The sequence below is a fragment of the Gouania willdenowi genome, chromosome 22 (genome assembly GCF_900634775.1).
Source record: "Gouania willdenowi chromosome 22, fGouWil2.1, whole genome shotgun sequence".
In the NCBI taxonomy this organism is placed as follows: Eukaryota; Metazoa; Chordata; class Actinopteri; order Blenniiformes; family Gobiesocidae; genus Gouania; species Gouania willdenowi.
In genome coordinates, this window is record NC_041065.1 from 28,144,828 (window position 1) to 28,163,396 (window position 18,569).

The 18,569-nt window shown below is 35.2% G+C and overlaps 1 protein-coding gene across 3 annotated transcripts in view; it reads left to right on the forward strand.

The window, feature by feature from the left end:
- The window catches only part of mboat2a (membrane bound O-acyltransferase domain containing 2a), a 56,584-nt gene that overhangs the window by 28,912 nt on the left and 9,103 nt on the right, over positions 1–18,569 (forward strand). For 2 of the 3 annotated variants that reach the window (XM_028437765.1, XM_028437768.1), the window contains 4 exons: positions 1,778–1,855; positions 11,969–12,064; positions 14,741–14,796; positions 17,538–17,589. In XM_028437765.1, the coding sequence (XP_028293566.1) occupies positions 1,778–1,855; positions 11,969–12,064; positions 14,741–14,796; positions 17,538–17,589 (282 nt within the window). The remainder of the gene's footprint in view (positions 1–1,777; positions 1,856–11,968; positions 12,065–14,740; positions 14,797–17,537; positions 17,590–18,569) is intronic. The other variant, XM_028437767.1, reaches the window with a different exon arrangement.

The following is an 18,569-nucleotide window of genomic DNA, read 5'->3' on the forward strand; positions in this document are numbered from 1 at the left end:
TTTACAGCTTACGAAGTGCTCTGTTTGTCGTCTCCAAAGATAGAAGGAATTGAACCCTCAATCAGACAAAGTCTTTCAGCAAATCCTTCTTTATACTGGTGGAGGTTGCAGAAGCAGTCATCCTTGAAGTGCTGCGCGCACACAAAAATGACCTTATCCACAGATGTGGGTACATTTCTGTGAAAAATAAAACTCAACCAGGCATTTTGAAAAGGTTCTGATGCTGGGAGACGGTGTAATGAAGCGTGTGGGTTACTCCATCCAACAACCAAACATTTTGATTTCTCCTCTCATAACTTCTGCATCCTGGAGCTTGGACTACAAAATAAAAGCGAGAAATAAAAATCGCGGATTGCTCGAAGTGTTGGGCCTGGAGTCGATGTCCTAATTTGTCAGTTCCGCTGATGTTATTGTTCAAAAAACGTAATAGAGAATCGAAAAATCGAAACAGATTGAAAAATATGACCAAAACAGAATATAAAGATATCAACGGAGCACCTGAAGAGATTAATTTGAACTTTTCTGTGCTTCTAAACAATCTAAATATACATCAAAATGTATTTAAGGGCTAAAAAAAGTGGATTTAGCATGATATGTCCCCATTAAGTCCTTTATTATTATTATTATTATTATTATTATTATTATTATTATTATTATTATTATTATTATCATAATTAGCTACATACTACAGGATATGTGCATCACGTCAGCTGCAAACTTTTGTATCGATATTGAATTGCATTGTACCTGTCACATAAATAAGTAAATAAATAAGATAAAATTGAAACATTTTATTATTATTATTATTATTATTATAGTTATGAATGTTTTGGTGATATTGCAGAAAGACCATTTACTTAATGTTTGTATATATATATATATATATAAGTTTACGGGAGGCTGAAATTACACTAAACTAATAGAGAAAATTTTATAAATCAAATCATAATTAAATGACTTGTCCGTTATCTGTAAATTTGAATAATTCAGAGATAATACATGATTGATGATGTTAAACAAAGAATCAAGTGGAGCAAAGCAATGGATATTGGATAGTAAGAAAACTAAAATGTACGCATACATATAGACATTAGACACACCCATCCCGATCGATATATGCACGAATACGCATTTAAATAATATGAACAAAATATACTAAATAAATTGACATAAATACATGAAGTACACAGAATAAAATAAAATACACAGAATACCAATATTTAAAATAAAAATAAATAAACAAATAAAATTATATAATAAAAAAATGAAATGATAATAAATAAGTAAATAAAATAAAAGTTGATAGGTCAGAAGGTAAACGAACGTTCTTTAATAACAGTTTTTTCTGCAGACTTAATTCACCTGAGTTTGTGCCGTGTTTGCTGCCAACCCCAGATGTCCTTGTCCTCCTTGTTGACACATTGTTTACCCAGTGAGGCATCTGAGCCCTCCTGGAGGGTCCCACTTTGGTAGCATCACCACATGCTCTCCTCAAAGATTAATCGTGTGTCTAAAGTGTATGGAGCTTGTTCAAATGGAGAGGATTTTATTAACAAATGTATTCATTTATTGCGATGTTTCATCAAACTCAATAAAAAACCAAAGTGTGATGAGTTCTTTACAGTCCTGCAGTGTGACTGCTTATAGTCTGACTGTGGTTTCATAATGGAATGTCAATGTGAGCACATGCACCAGTGAATAAATAATTATTTGAATAAAATGTTCTTTTTTTTTGGTGAAGAGGAGTTGTTTATTGTGTTCCATGTTTTTTCTGCAGGTATTCCCTCCATTTTCTGGTACAGAGCGGTCTGTCCTACAGCGTGATGGTATTTGTTGGCCTGGAGCACATGCACAAGTAAGAATAAAGTTCCTCTGAAAATAGAAATATCCAGGATTCCTGTGGATTTGTGAACATAACCTTAAAATTGAGCAAAACGAGTATATATTCCTCATCAACGCTCCCCGTCTGCTATAATTTCCATGTTAACGGAATCGCGAAATTGACCAATGAAATGGAATGATGTCATTAGGATCATTTAAATTAGGTTTATTTAATTTAAGTTGATCAACACTTAACCAATAAACCTGCTCAGATTCAGTAAGCCATTGATCCCTGAGGGGAAATTGGGTGACATTAATGCTGTTTTTATACATCTTTATATGACAAAACATTCAAAAGGAGCAGTCAGCATAATCCAGGTCAGTTCAATTTATATAAACCTTTTAATTGGATCTTACACATAATTTTAAATTAAATTGTTATATTTTACATACATTTTTGTTTAAATATAGTTATATTATTATATTATTTATATTTATATAAAAAAAACTGAATTTTAAAGAATTAATGTGGAATTTTTTTTTTATGGAATTTGGAAAAAAATAAAGTAGATGTTATAGGGCCCTATGCTCAGTCTGAATATAGTTGCCCCTGTTCACAATGCATTGATGATGACGATGTAGGCAATTACAAGAGATGATCATAATGCATTTAATGTGTAATGTGCTTAAAATTTCAAATCTGAAATTGCATGAAAAAATGAAGTTATTAGCAATACTGTAAATCCAGCTACAGCTTTTTAGATATTAGCCGAACCATTAGCGTTTGTGTAGCTTGTGCATGCGTGTGTATGCACTGCAGTCGGACAGCTGTGTGTGCCAGGCTGCGTGCATGACTAAAGGCGTTAGAGGCGGAGCAATCAAGAGCAGGAAGACTGAAGGCTAAAGCGGGAAATTAAATGCATAGAATTATTTAAACTTCATTAATCCCTTGTGACACTAAATGGTCCACGGCCCGTTGTTTGGACACAGATGTGTTAAGAGATCTTAACACAGTGGTTCCCAACCATTGGATCATGATCCCATTTTGATGTCACACATTTCTGATGAAGGACATTTTTTTTCCAAGAGTGAGTTTTTGATCACGTTTGTTACAGTGTTACAAATACAGAATTATTCACAAATTGCGTCTATATCTCAAATATTTTTATACTGCATTTTATTTTCTTTATGCTAGATTTGTATTTTAGAAAGTGAAAGTATAGAGTTGTTTGATATTGTGTGTTGCGTTTACATTTAAAAAAAAAAAAAAAAAACATTTTAAATGAGTAATATTTTTTTATTCAATTGCTAGATATTTCTGGCCCCATTTTAAACTCCAGGTGACCCCAAGGTTGAAAAACCCAGTCTTACCACAGTCTTACTGATCTTTGTTAAAAAAATATATTCACATGTATTTATTTATTTAAAAAGTGTAAACATGTTTTATATTATGACAACCTGCATTGCGCTCAATAATAATTATTAATGTTATTATTAAGGCGACGTGGTATCTTTCTGTGATCAGTAGTGCCATTAACAAGGTTTTAAATAAAATAATCGTAATTTTTTTAATTATTATCAGGTGCAGTTATTGTTCTAATAATTATGTTTTCAGGAAATATTGATTTATTTATTTTTTGCCAAGCTAACAGTGACAATAAAAGCTTTGAATTGAATATCGGTTTTTAGTCACTTAAAGATAAATTAGAAAAAATGTACATCGGTCAACCCTTTAAAAACCCATTAAATCAAAGAAATGTGTAATTTCTTCAGGCACTGTTGATCTCTCTGCACCTTATTCAGTTGTTTGTCTTGTATTTTTAAGTCACAACCACATTTATTGTTCCACATTCACTGACACCTTCCTTTAGATGCTGTTTTTGTGCCAGAATCCAAGGTTATGTGTGCAGATGTTCACTGTTGATGTTCAGTCTCTCGAGGGTTTTCTTTAAATAGATCCAACCAGAGCATTCGTCACAGTAGCAGATCGGAGAGGAATGACTCAAACGCTGGTGGCAGAATGACCATGACAGTATCCATCAGCTATGGCTTTTTTTAGACATCTATATGAAAATAATTTCAACCAGCACATATATAATAGACGATAAATGTGTATGGAGAGCTAAACATTAAAACATGATGACGTTAAACCTAGAAAGATGATCTGTGTCAGTGAGATAAGATGCCACACCTCCATGAAGTCATGTGCCAGGCCACCAGATGAAGGTGCAGCCTGGCAGGCAGACGGAGTGTTGAAGGTGAAGGAGAGGAGCGCGCTCTGACATGTTCCCGTTTGCTCAGGCCGTTGATCCCACCGCTCTGCTCCATATTTTTACATAACTAATAAGTCACAGGACGCGGTGAGGACTCGACCAGGGCTCTGAATGTACATGTCACCCACATGTCAAGACCAAAACCTTTGGTTTTAATAGAAGTGGGTTGTGTAAGCTGTGAGTAAGCTTGGAATATTTGAATGCAATGCATTCAGAAATATGTTTATGCTGCTCTTTTGATTAGGGATGCGGTAATGGCAGGGATTGATCTTCTTCTTCTTTTTGTTGTTGTTGTTCTTCTTGTTTTTTTCTTCTTGTCGCTGTTATCTTCTTGTTGTTGTCGTTGTTGTCATTGTTCTTTTTTTTTGGTGCTGTTACTGTTCTTTTTCTTTTTGTTCTTTTTGTTCTTGTCATTGTTTTTCTTGTTGTTGTTGTGGTTTTCTTCTTGTTTTCTTGTTCTTCTTGTTGTCGCCATTGTTGTTGTTCTTGTTGTTCTTGTCATTGTTCTTGTTGTTGTTCTTCTACTTGTTAACTACTTGAGTAGTTAACAAGTAGCTGTGAGTAAGCTTGGAATATTTGAATGTGATGCGTTCAGAAATATGTTTATGCTGCTCTTTTGAGTAGGGATGCGGTAATGGCAGGGATTGGTCTTCTTCCTTCTTCTTTCTTCTTCCTTCTTTCTTCTTTCTTCCTTCTTCCTTTATTCTTTTTTCTTCTTTTTCTTTTTCTTCTTCCTATTACATTCAGTTTCTTTTAATTATTTATTAAAAAAATCACCTTTATTTAACATTTTATGTATTTCTAAGCTTCACAGTTGTGTGTGATATACGGTTGGTGATATATGGTCTCTATGATTAATCCCTGCAAACCAAATGCTTCAGGCAATGGAGGTGTAAGATTTAAGCAGGAGCTGGGTGCGGATTAAACGGATGAAAAGCTTCACTAACTCTTTCTTCTGTTGCCCATCGAGTGAATGTTTTGCTCCAGTAAACGTGGGGAGGAGCACATTCTGGAAGTGAGCAGGACTTGGCAGTGTTGAAGTGTGCAGTGAACACTTAACTCTTCTTCTTTTTCCTGGACTGTGAAAATAGATCCAGTTCAAGCGTAGCTGTAGATAGACCAGTGGCGCTTTGTTCTCTGCTGGGCTTCATATTTCACATCATTCACTCTAGATCTATGTTTGCTTGCACAACCCGACAGTTCACCTGCTGAATGAGGCGAGCAGGCCTGGGAATGTTCTGGGAGCTTTTTTCTGGCGTGAACACAGCTCTGCCTGCTAGATCAGGAGAGACGCAGGGAACTGAGACACTGTCCGATATGGTGTGTGTGCTTTGAAGGTTGAGGCAGAAAGACAAAAGTAACTTGTACGGACTCCTAACAAAATGCTGGAGATAGCAGGGTTGATTATTTGATGTTTTATCTTTAAAGCTGAAGGAGATTAAAATATCTTATCAGATAAAGACAATGTAGGCCTCATAGATTAAAAAAAAGTATCAAAGATAATTTGCTCAAAAAAGTTGTAAACGGTTGAAATTGCTGCTTGAAAGTTTGCTTTGATCTTCTGATTCAACCCTTGATTTATTGACTTTGTCGGAAAAGTTTTGTGCATTGCATTGTGGGATGTGGAATCCCGTAGATGGATTCAAAGAAGTGTTTTTACTTCATCCTGTGATTTCTTGTGTTTCTTTATCAAACAAGGAGGATCATTGGCTTAACGCCATTTTTGTTCTAGTTTGTTCCTGGTGTTTCACCTCACTCCGCTAGACATTGGCTGTGTTTGAAATGGCGCACTACAAACTCAATGAGTATATACTGTCTACTACTATATACTATTAGTATGATTAGGATGATGAGCGTTCCCACTGAAGTATACTTCCAAGTTTCCCAAGATGCATTTGGAACCTACAACGACAAAAACATGAATCACACTGAGGCTGAATATCTCTGTTTATTTCTCCACCTTTGAAAGTTCTGAAAACATTTTAAGTGAGTCGAATGTCAACATGTGGTCATTTGATCCATAAAATTCACAGAAACGCATTTCATTTTGGAGATTTTGCCCACCATTGTGCTACTGACAAGACGTCCGGTTACCTTCAAAACAAGAGCCCTATTTACAAAAGCGTTAAAATACTAATTGAAGACAAGAAGAGATGCTTTTGTTTTGAAAAGGGGATGTTGGATTTTTAGCTTGAAGCTGTCCCAGGACAATTTTACATTCCGCTCACAATGCATCATGGGGCGGTTGAGTATGAATAGTGTGCATACTTAAAAAATGTCCTGATATAGTATACATCTGGGTATTTCTCATGTTTTTCATACTATCTAATGTGAACCCACTACCTACTCATTTTGACATCAGACTGGAGTATGAGTAGTACGTTATTATGACACAGCCTCAGTTTTTATCAGATTAAAAAATGATCATCCGGCGTAGCTTTGACTTTAATTTTGTTTCGTCCTTCTAGAATTTTGTTCTTTTGCTTGTCATGGGGATCTTTTTGAAGTTGCAAATCAATGCCTGTCCTTGTGCTGTAGTAACCCCTCCCTGAAATACTTTCTACTATTCAGTGTAAATGTCGTGCTCTGTGGAAAACTTGCTGCCCTTATTTGCTTTCTTGCATCCATGCTGACCCGTCTTTCACTGGGTCCCAGTGGGAGGCCGACCTGCTTTAGTCCCACACTGAGGGAAGATGTAACACCACCCACCCACCCACCCATCCACCCTGCAGCCTGTGAATTATGATAACAGAAATGAAATGAAGGTAAAGGCGGGAACCCTGTCGAGCGCATTGGTAAATATAGCTTGTGTTGCACTTATGCAGGGTTTATTTTCTCCTTAATCACTGCAGGTGTGTAGAGGGGGGCAGATGTTGATGAAATACAGTACGGTTATTTTTAGAAAATGCTTGGAATGCACTATAAGTGTGCATTTCTTTATTTTCCCTTTTTACTTCTCATTCCTTTGGGTATCAATGTTGAGGTGAGTTACATAAAGCGACCAGTTTTACTCAACCAACCCAAAAGTAATTGCAATTATTAATAATTAATAACGAGCTATGCTTTAGCTCTGATGAACATGACCACAGTAGCAGACTTAGTAGCAGGTTCACACTTGCTACTTACCATTTCCATGGTAACGTGGAACGTTTTTCCTTTACATGATATTTAAGGAAATGGGAAGTTACAATTAATAATTCTATTGAAAACAATCTACTCTCCGAACAGCTCTTTGTCTGATATTTATCAGAGTTTATCAAATAAAGAGGATCATAATAGGTTGTATTTTGATAAATATAAACATGCAGTGCGTAAGTCTACTAATATTTATAACAGAAGTCGATGTTGGCAGTAAATAAATACTATGATTTAAGATGCTTTGCTCTTAAATGAAAAATAAATGTTTTTGGGGGATTTTGAATTTAAAATAAGCCATAAATTTGAGGTTTAAAGCTAAAGTTTGGGGCACGTGAATACATTTGATGGAAGTTGATAAAAGCTATAAATATTTTTTTATCATTTTGAAAGAAATGAATAAAGCTGTTAATGTAATTGGACTTTTAAATGGGTTGAATTAAATCCACTTAACAGGCATTATATAAGATTATCTCTGCTGATCCACTTCATTCAAACTCATTGTGATGATGTAGTTTTTAATTTTAGAAAAAGGTTTATCTGCTCGGGGAAACAGTGGCTACATTTACCCACAGACTATGTTTTCAGACAAATAATATGTCCTTGGAAAGCGAATGCGAAGCCATGAACGTTGATGGGTAAACGCAGCATGCGATTCCGAGGTAGAAATCCATGCGACAAGTTACATTGTTGTTGTGGTGAAATGAATCCGTCTCCATGAGCAGACATGTTAACCGTATCACTGAATGTATTCATGTGGCACATTTAAATGAGTCTTCTGTTGTGAGGCCAGTCTGGGAATATGATCCACGCCGTTTGTTTTCCCACGTGTGCAGAATGATGACTGATGTTGTGTAAAGTCTACTGAGGAGGAAACCAAGTGTGCAATAGATGCATGGACTGTGGTTCACACTCCAACAAAGTAACTTACTGTTGCTGACTATTGTTTTCTGTTTGAGTAAACTTCACTTGATCAACCCTTTTCTAACATTCCACACTGAAAAATAAGTAATAAAAGTATGTAGGATTCGTGCTGATATGAATCAGGTCAATATCGGTATCGGCCAATACTCAAGACTGCAGTATCGGTGTCATATCGGAAGTGAAATAGTTGTATCGGGACATCCCTAGTTTCTGTGGTTGCTTTTTGTTTCTGTAGTTTTCTTTTCTCATTTTGTTGTAAGTGTGTTTGTATTTAGTGGAATTTCTCTCTTTTTTGTTTTTGTTGTTTTTTGTGTATTTTTGTTGTTGTTTGTGTGTTCTTGGTATCATTAAGTGAAGTTTTCTCTCCTTTTGTGTGCATTATTGTCTTTTTGTGTGTTTGTGTTGTCGTTTTTGTACTTTTGTTGTTGCTTGTGTGTTCTTGGTGTTTTTCTCTCTAATTTTGTGTGTTTTTGTTGTTGTTTGTGTGTGTTTATAGAAGCCCGCTAATGGAGATAAATCCAGGATATAATTATCTAGCTTCGTAGCATAGGCCCTTGTAGTTTGTGTGTTCTTTGTGTCAATTAGTTTATTTCTTTCATTTTGCAGGCTTTTGTTGTCTTTTGTTTGTGCTGCTTGTTGTTTGTGTATTCCTCTGTTATTTTTGTCCATTTTTCTGTGATTATGGAATATTTTTGTGCATTTGCTTTTGGCGGCTGCAAAAAAATTAGACTGAGAAAAATGGGTGTGTTTGTATCATAAAGGGCCTGTACTACGAAGCTGGACTTCCAGTTCTCTTAGAAAATGACCTGCCCCAGAGCAGGTGGATCATTCTGTGGACACGTCGCTGTGTGGATCTGATGTGACGGCTGACAGAAGAGAGAATATTTACACATCCTTTCATTAACACGATCACAGCCTATAGGATAAAGATTTGATTGACTGATTTGATTGACTGACCTACATTAGTCAGCTGATAAAGCCTGCGTGCGTCAGGTGCTTTGTGACCAATAAATTAATTAATTCATGTATTCTGTGGAGACTCCGAGAGCCTCGGTTCTGTAGGATAATACTGGCTTTATAAATTATAAATATTGTCCACCTAATGATGTAGGCTGAGTGTATGAACGCAGTATCAGAGCCACAGATAAGTAGGGGTGTGAAAAAAAATGTATTTAATGACCGATTAAAAAAATAAATATATATATATATATATATATATATATATTGCTCATCCTTTTTTTTACTTTTTAGGTCAGTGTGTTCATTGACATAGAGCACATATGCAATATGTATGCACAGGCATTTTATTTTCATAGGATCTGTTCAAATCAGTGTTCAAACTGACACAATAGGATACATTTTTACTTCTCTTTGTGCATTGTCAGTAACTCAGGGTACTTTATTCTTCATGTTCTCACTTCCAGTGGTTACAATGCTTTCGATGTGTTGCAGTGGTTACTTGTTGCACTTTATTTTATGAAGGCAGTGTGTAAAACTGTATTTTCTTTTTTTCAGTGAAAATGTGCAAAAACACTAAAAAAAAAAACAATAAATAGAATGTTTTGAAGCGAATAGTTTTGACTGGGTTTGTCCTCTGAGTGATCAATGTCTTCTGATGGACATATACAGCAACTTGATTTTTCATCTTTACGTTTAATTTTGCTATTGTACTGGGTAGAATATCGCAATATATAATGATATCGCGATATTCGTATTGCAACATCCTTGCCAATACTCACCCTTACAGTCTGTGCCTTAATAAAGTGAAAATGATCAGTTCTGGGCGTGTATTCATTCATTCCCATTGATGCTGCAGCGACAGTGTCGTCTTTGGTCTGAATCTTAAGATTTTTAACGAATTATTCCTCACTTGTGACATAAGTTGCTCTGTTTGTGATTGGTCAAACACTGCATTTTCCACCCCTTTCATGTGTACATGCACGTAGCCAGGCTGAAATCACCTCTCTTAAGTGAACATGTTTATACCCTGCTTCGCAGTACAGCTGATCTATAATGGAGAATATTTGATTGGTGAAGCCGGCTAACAAAATATACTTATCCAGCTTCATAGTACAGGTCCGTAGCCAGTTTTTTTGCCTGATTTTGTTGTTATTTTGTGTGTTTTTGGCATCATTAAGTGATTTTTTTTTTTCTGTTTTTGGTGTCATTATGATATTATCTAGTATAGTTTTCTCTTTAGTGTGTCTTGTTGTCATTTAGTGTGTTTGGTTTTGTTGTCATTGGTGTGGTTTTTTTGTGTGTTTGTGCATTTTTATTTTTCTACATTTTCCTGTAATTTTGTGTGTTTTTTGGAATGTGGCCCCATATCCATGTCCAAAGACAGTCATATTTTCCACTCTGTGTCGGTCGTTGAGTTCTGTGAACAATAGGGTCTAATCGTACTTGTTGCTCATCATAACACATTTTTACTGGGCTCTTCCCAGTAACTTTGTATCTGAATTTGTATGATTGTCCCGAGTTGTTTGCATCAGGGCTCTCAGAACGAAGGGATCCCTCTGTGTCTTATCTCCAGCACAGCCTTGCACTTATTTGTGTACTGTATCCATCCCCAGTGTGCAGCACAAACCTCTTTTTGTCGGACTGTCTGACTGACTTTGACTTGAGCAATGGCTTTACGCCACCAGCTTTAGCTGCTGCCTCTGTCTTTGGCCTTCTGATGAAAGCTCACGTTGTTCTCCATCTTCCTTCTCTCACAGTGACACATTGTTGGTAGTTCAAACCTTTTGTCATGGTTGGGATTTCTACGCTTTTGCATGACCCTGCCTTGTTTCTTAGGGCAGAGAACCCTTTGTGTATTTTTAATCAAGTTTATCTGTGATTAGTCATTTAATGTTTTTGTCTTCTTCAGCATACTGTATTTAGTGAGGATGTAGGAAGCATCCTCACTAATGTTATCCATTTTTTTTTTCCGTCGGTCATTAACTCCTCCTATACCTTTATCTGATTTTGACAAATAAACTATCACAACGTTCAGAAAGTTACAGAGATTTATGCTTGTACTTTTATAATTTGTAACTTTTAAACTTTTTGTTTCTTTGTGAAACTGGATATCTATTTACCATTTTTCAACCCATTTCAACCATTTTCAACCTTATTGCTAATGTTAAGCTATTGGTAGGTTAATGCTTAACTAACACTAGCATAATGTTATTGCTTGGTTAATGCTAATGCTAAGTTAGTGTTAATGTTAGGCTAATGCTTTTGTTAGGTTGATGCTATTGCTTGGGTAGTGTTAAAGCTAGGTAAATGCTAACGTTGGGTTAATGCTAAAGCTTGTTTAATGCTATTGCTAGGTTATTGCTAATACTAAGCTATTGTTATTGTTACGCTAACAATGCTAACACTAGGTTAATGTTAAAGCTAGGTTACTGTTAATGCTCGTTAATGCTATTGCTAGCTATTTATAATGGTAAAAGTAACTTATACTACTGTTATTGCTAGCTAATGTTAATGCTAGCGCTAGCTAATGTTAATTAATGTTAATGCTAACGCTAGCACTAGCTAATGCTCGTTAATGTTAACGCTAATGCTAGCGCTAGCTAATGCTCATTAAAGTTCATGTTAATGTTAACATTAGGTTCATGATAAAGCTAGGTTAATGCTATTATATGTTAATGCTAGCTAATGATAATGTTAATGCTAACTAATGCTAAGTTATAATAATGTTAATGCTAGCAAATACTAGCGAAAGCAGTGCGACGTGGGCTAGCACCTGTATCCTCACATGACATTTTTCTCAGGAAAGGCAAATATTGTAGTTTCCTATTCTAATCTGTTCCTCTGTGTTTGTGCAGGTACTGCTTCATCGTGACACTTGGCTATCTGATAGTATGTCAGGTCACGCGGGTCTACGTCTTCGACTACGGCATGTATTCTGCAGACTTCACAGGGTAAGACGCTCTCATCTTTGTTACATGAAAAAAAACATCTTACTGGTGATTTTGAGTTTTAAATAAAACACAGAATAAACATTAGATTTGGAAAGGGCTTCATTTGTTAAAGTATCACCTATTAAAAGCATAATTGTGTCAAAGTGCTCAGCGGTATCAGCCAGACGGCGTTGATGAGGGCTGCAGTTCTCTATTGCTGACAATCTGAGCAGACGGCCTGCTCTCCCAGCAGGGTGGGGGTGGACAGTTACTAAGCAACCGAATGCAACGTAATGCTGCCTTTGTGAGGGCAGCATTGGTTGTTCTGAAAAATGTCAATTTTGGAATCTAAAAACAATGCAACCCTGAATTGTGAGTGTATTTCCTTAAAATTGTAATTCTCATTTTGAAAACGAAGTGTGATATGAAGGATTTATAAATGTCTCTGTCTTTGTCTCTGTGTGTTGCAAAATAAAACAAAATAAATAAATAAAACAAAGGTGTTAATCTGCTAATTTGACTAATCACCATTAATTGCATAATTTTATTAAATTGTAAGTTTATTCCAGGGTTTAAAGGTTTCCGTCTCTACCACAAATTTCCATCAATTAAGGAATTTGAACTGTGTGTGCAGCTCAGCAGAGCTCAGCCACAGGTAATTGTTTCGCACTCTCGCACAGAGAAAAGATTGGTTAAATTTGGTCAAATACTTTGAGACAGAGGACTATATAGTGGGTGCCTCACGTATGGAGCTTTTGAAGTGGATAGAAAGAAAGAAAGACTGAGGGAAGAAGGAAAGAAGCAGCCGGGAATCAGGCTTATTAGGTTACTAAAATGTTAAAGGTGATAACGCCATGAAGCGCGGGCCTTGTTCGGGACCGAACCGATCTTATCAGGCTTCCACATGCCCATATTCAGCAGGTATCAGCGTGACAATTAACAGCCAATTGACTCGTGCAAGTTTTTTTTTTTTTTTTCCCATTTCATTTACTTCAAGCGAATAGTGTGGCAAGAACAAAACAAAAGTATAGGCTGCACAGTAATAATCACTTACACACCGATGCTTGAAATGGAGTGGGGAGAAGAAAAACGTGTTGAACCCCTCCCCGATCTAACAAAGAATAAATATAAACAAAATAGCTGCTTCCTATTCAACTTTCTAAAAAAAAAAAAACTCTTTAAGAAACAGTATTATGGTTGCACATGTGCAAAACCACAAATACATACTGATGCATGTTATACAGATAATGGCGCAGGTAACAATGATTTTCAAATACCAACAGTGGTATCTGAGAGGCGGGGTCTGGAGTGGAGCGGGTCTCATTTTATATAACAGTTCATTCAAGCTAACCTAGCATGTCAGCATGGACTCGCTGTTTTTGAAGAAGGTCCCTACATCTTTCATCTGTGTCCAGATAATAGGTCAACATGCAGAAATCATGTTTGTCTTTTTCTGATCAAAAGTTTAAAGTGGATTTATTCTTAATTAAAAATACACTGGACATAATGTAAACATTATTTATCTTTATATTTCTCAAGCAGATTATTTAACCAGAGCAGAATGAGTCTCTCATTAGGGTTGCCAGTTTCTTAGGTGAAATTCAACCTGTTTAAGCCCCATCTTTTTTTTTTTTTTTTGAATATCAAAATTCACAAGCAAAAAAATAGCACCACACATTTGTTTAAATGAAAGTCAGTACAAAAATAACTAGTCATACGTAATACAAAGAGATTGTACCGTCTCTACCTAAACCCCAGCAGGTGGATTGCATGAGTAATCACTGCTTGGGAGCTATAGTACTGTATGTCACATGCAGGTAAGATTCTGGCAACAAACGTTGGATTGCAGTTGTAAAAACTTTATTAAACCAGTAATAGTGCAAACTACATACAGTGCCTTTAATGCACAACACATGGGACTTTTGTTTGTTTACGTAAATGTTTGTTTTTATTAACTTTTTTCAATAAAAAGTTCACAAGAAAATGTAAATGTTTGTCATTTTAGTGTCAATAAGCCACACCGAAATACACCAGTTTCCTTTGATAGCTTCTCCTTAAATGTGTAAAAAAAAAAAAAAAAACCTCACATATGTCTCGCATACTTTTTCCAATCACATTTCCACGGACATTTTTCCATAAAGCAGACTTGTTACGATAGAGTAACAAAATATATTCATATAACATCATTCCACAAATTATGTGAATTATTTTTGGCTGAAAAATGTCAGGAATTTTTGCTTTAAACCCTTGTTTGTCCTGAAACAGTTACTACATTACACCTTAAGTAATGCATTTGTTTTCACAAAGAAACTGGCAACTTGTGGCAAGAAACTTGAAATGAAATAACAAAGATTCCCTGAAGGAATAAAATACATAATTGGTAAGTGGAAATAGAATTAAGATATGTGTTAATATAGGAGATGAAATAATTCACATTTAGTGATAACAAATTTGAGTATTAGCTTGAATGTCAATTTAGGTGCTAAAATAGATCAAATGATATTAAAAACCTCCAATTGATAACATGAGTGTTTTAGATTAAACAAATGCTGAAACACGAGGGATTGTGGACATTCATCATGAATATATTTTATTGGTTTATTTAACAGGGACAGTGTTTATATAGCCCAGAATTAGCCAAAATGCTAATTTTCATCTGCAGATGTTGATTTAATGTCTGTCTTTTTTTTTTTTTAGGCCCATGATGGTTATAACTCAGAAGATTACCAGTTTGGCTTTTGAAATACACGACGGTAAGAAAAGTGTTTAGTCTAATTTAGTCTGTTTCTAATGTATTATTGTGTTGTGTGCACGACATTTGTGTGTCTTTGCTGGGCAGGAGAAACATGGCAGGCATGAAATGAGATCAAATGCCACCGAAAGTGTTTGTGGTGAGATCACATGATCTTGTTTCTGTACCAATAGTCAGTTCTTACAATGGTCCAGTGAAGCAGAAAGAGAGCAGAAAAGTCTCACACATTGTGGAATAATAAGTCAATAACTGGAGTGTTTTTGTGTTTAAATTGGCTTTTAGCAAACCTTTTGTTTTCTACCTCTGTTTTTAGATTCATGAATGCGTCATATGATGATTTGTTTGTGTCAATTTGCTGACGAAGTGGTTTAGTGTTTTGATTTCAACATGTCACATCCTCTTTTTGTATTCACTATTAGGACTATTAGGGTCTTTGGAAATCTCTGCTTTGACATTGTTTTAATTTAAGAGGTTCAACAGAGCTTTACAATGAAGTAAAAATCATGGGAACACGTTTTACTCACACCCAACGATTAACAAACAAACTCTGTGGTTTGCAAATACATAACATCATTCACAAACCAATGCATTTGGTTTTGCAAATAAGAAATACACCCATAAAACAAATCCAGCATGTTTTACATTAGAGTTCATGACATATACAGTTTATTAAAAGGACAATTATTATAGCCAGATTAAGAAAATCTGATATTAAAAATGTGTACCACAAATTCTAAATAAATTAGTTCCATGAATAATCTTTAAATTAATTAATTTCCTTAATATGCTTATTATGCCCCGCCACAAAAGTGTGGAAGGGGATATAGGTTTGAGCTTCGAGTTAAAGGGGACAGCTTTTCTCAGAAACTGTTTAAGATAAGATAACCATTCAGTGTATGGCTTCAGGGTATCAATACTTTGATGGGGTTCGAATATGAGAAGTGTGCAAATATTGTTTCAGGAGTTATTGCCCTCGTGCCGTTTTTTTACTCTGTTCGAGATATTTTCAAAGGGGACAGCTTTTCTTAGAAAATGTTTAAATAGGATAACCACTTTTCCTGTTTGACTTCAGGGTATCGATACCTTGATGGAGTTTGAAAATGAGAAGTGTGCAAATATTGTTATTGAGTTATTGCCCTTGTGCCGTTTTTTTACTCTGTTCGAGGTATCTTCCAAGGGGACAGCTTTTCTTCGAAACCGTTTAAGATAGTTATGGGAGTCATAATGACAACCAATCTGGTAGTGTTTAATAGCAACGTATTTGTTTTTTTAGCTTCTGTAAATAATAATATCCTATTTTGTTGTATAACATCGCAATTCCACTCTTAAATGTAGTTCACAGGTTTATCTTATTCACATCAAACTGATTAGAAATGTATAATATAACCATTCTACTGAACATAGTGTAGTAGAAATTAATATTTCAGCAACAGAAACTATGTCCAACTTGATATTTCAGTTAAATATTTACAGCTGTTGTTACAATTGGTAGCGCTACACGATATTATGACACTTTATATAACAGAAAAATTCACAAATGGCTTATGTTTTTGCGAAAATTCAGAGTGAGCATTTATAGAAGAGGGACTACCTTCATCTGTTTATTTAAACCAGATAACCGCATAAATGCAGATAGACAGGAAATCAGCATTGATCTATCTACTGAGAAAACAGTATCTTTATGTGTGGATCTGAAAGGTGGAACATTTGTGCCGTTGGTCATGTGGCTTATTTTTTTTTTAAGTACATAAAAACTCCAATTCTACGGGAACAAAAAAAAACCGTTTAATGACTTTTGGCACTAGTTTTCATATTCAAACACAAATATTCTGTTTTAAACTTGAAGGATTTTTTTTTGTTTGTAATTGAAGACATGTTTCTTTGTTTGCGTAAAACATGCTGTGTTTGTTTGACAGGTACGTTCCTTATTTGATTAACAAAATGCATTTGTTTGTGAATGATGTTTTCTATTTGCAAACCACACTGAGTTTGTTTGTGAATCATTGGGCGTGAATATAACATGTTATAGTGTGTTTTGGGATGATTTTAATTCCATACATTTCGCTCATAGCTGATTATTCAGCTTTTACAATGAGTCTATAGCTTTAGTTTTCTTATATTGTGTATTTTGAATGTATGCTTCAAAATTTGGAGGTTTCTGCCTAAAACAATCCAAATTAAATTAAATTCTAAAAGGTTGCAAAGAGGCCGAACTTGTCCTGTATGATTATATACAAAAATTATGGAATATTCAAAGTATAAACTTTTCATTGGAATTATTTATTGGAATTAACCAGTAATTGGAAGTCATTTTAAGTAACAATCAAATCCAAACATGAATAGTAGCATCCATTCAAAGTAATACCATTTAAAAACATAACATTTTGACTAGGGCCGCAAAATTCTGGGAATTTTCAAATTTTGAAACATTCCATTGGAATTAATGGGGAAAAATGGGGAATTTACAAAATTTAAGGTTGGCCCTGAAAATAAATTATAGATTAATCTAAACTATTAGTAGTTATTTAAAATTAATCCCAATTTTGGGTTAATTTTAATAAGGATTGCAATGAAAAGTTTGTATTTTTCAATGTTCCCTGATCTTAAGTTCACATGGAAGTCTTTTCTTTCCCTTTACAACCTTTCTACGGTAGTTCCTGACTCCCACCTACCTTTCTATATGTATCTTGTGTCATCTTTGACAGATGAAATATATTTCTTTGTTTCTGCATTTCTTTGCAGGTATGACCAAGCGAGAGGGGCTGACTCCCAGTCAGAAATACCTTGCTATCAGGTATGTGGCCCAGGTATGTTTTTGAAGCTAGAAACTCAAGCAATATTTGTTCAACCAGACGAGCTAAACAAATGTCTGGTTTTCAAAGAGTTGTTATACCTTGCCTTTTCCTTTCAGCTTTACTTTAGAACCTGTGTGAGCAAACCACACACAAGCTTCTGTCCCCAACACCACTTATTTGTATTCCTGAAGCTTCGCTCTCTGTTTTCCTGTTTCTTCACAATTTCTAAAGCAGGGGAGGGGGGCGTCTCAAGAACATGTGAAGAATGGAGCAAAAATTTCTATGGAAAGTGACTCAGCATAAACCAGAAACTAAAGTTACTTTGTTTACTATATTTAAATATCAAAGCAGGGTTTAAGATGCATATTTGGGGGTTTTAGCTTGGTGTCTGTAAAATATAAAATATAAAAAAAACAAGCCATTTGCTGAACTAATGCAGAGATAGTAACTGGTCATGAGGAAGCAACTCGCTTTTATGGGATACCGAGATCAATCTCAGTTATTGAGTGGACAGTTGTTTTGAGCAATTTCAACATTAATGTGCTCTAGTTTGTACCTCCGTGTATAAATGATGTATAAGGTACAGTATGTGAGGAATCAACGATATCCAAGCAACGAGTGACCTTAAACTTAAATTCACTTAAATTTCCTTCATTTTGTGACCAATTTCATGGGATAATTTAAGAAATATAACAGGATTTAGATTTTTTTTTTTAATTTTTTAATAACAATTCTTTCTCCAATTTGAGATAAAAAAAAACAAACAACTGCCATCATGTGATATAAGCATGGGAAAATGGTGCAAATACTGTGGAGTGGTGTTATTTACACAAAGATTCATGTTTTCTCTGTAATTTCTACTTCCTCCTGTAAACCACATTGGATGCTTTAAAGTGTGACGCACGTGTTTTAGAGCATCACATTTAGCCCGCAGAAAAACGTAAAAATGACAGAGAATGCATGAATCACCGTGTAAATT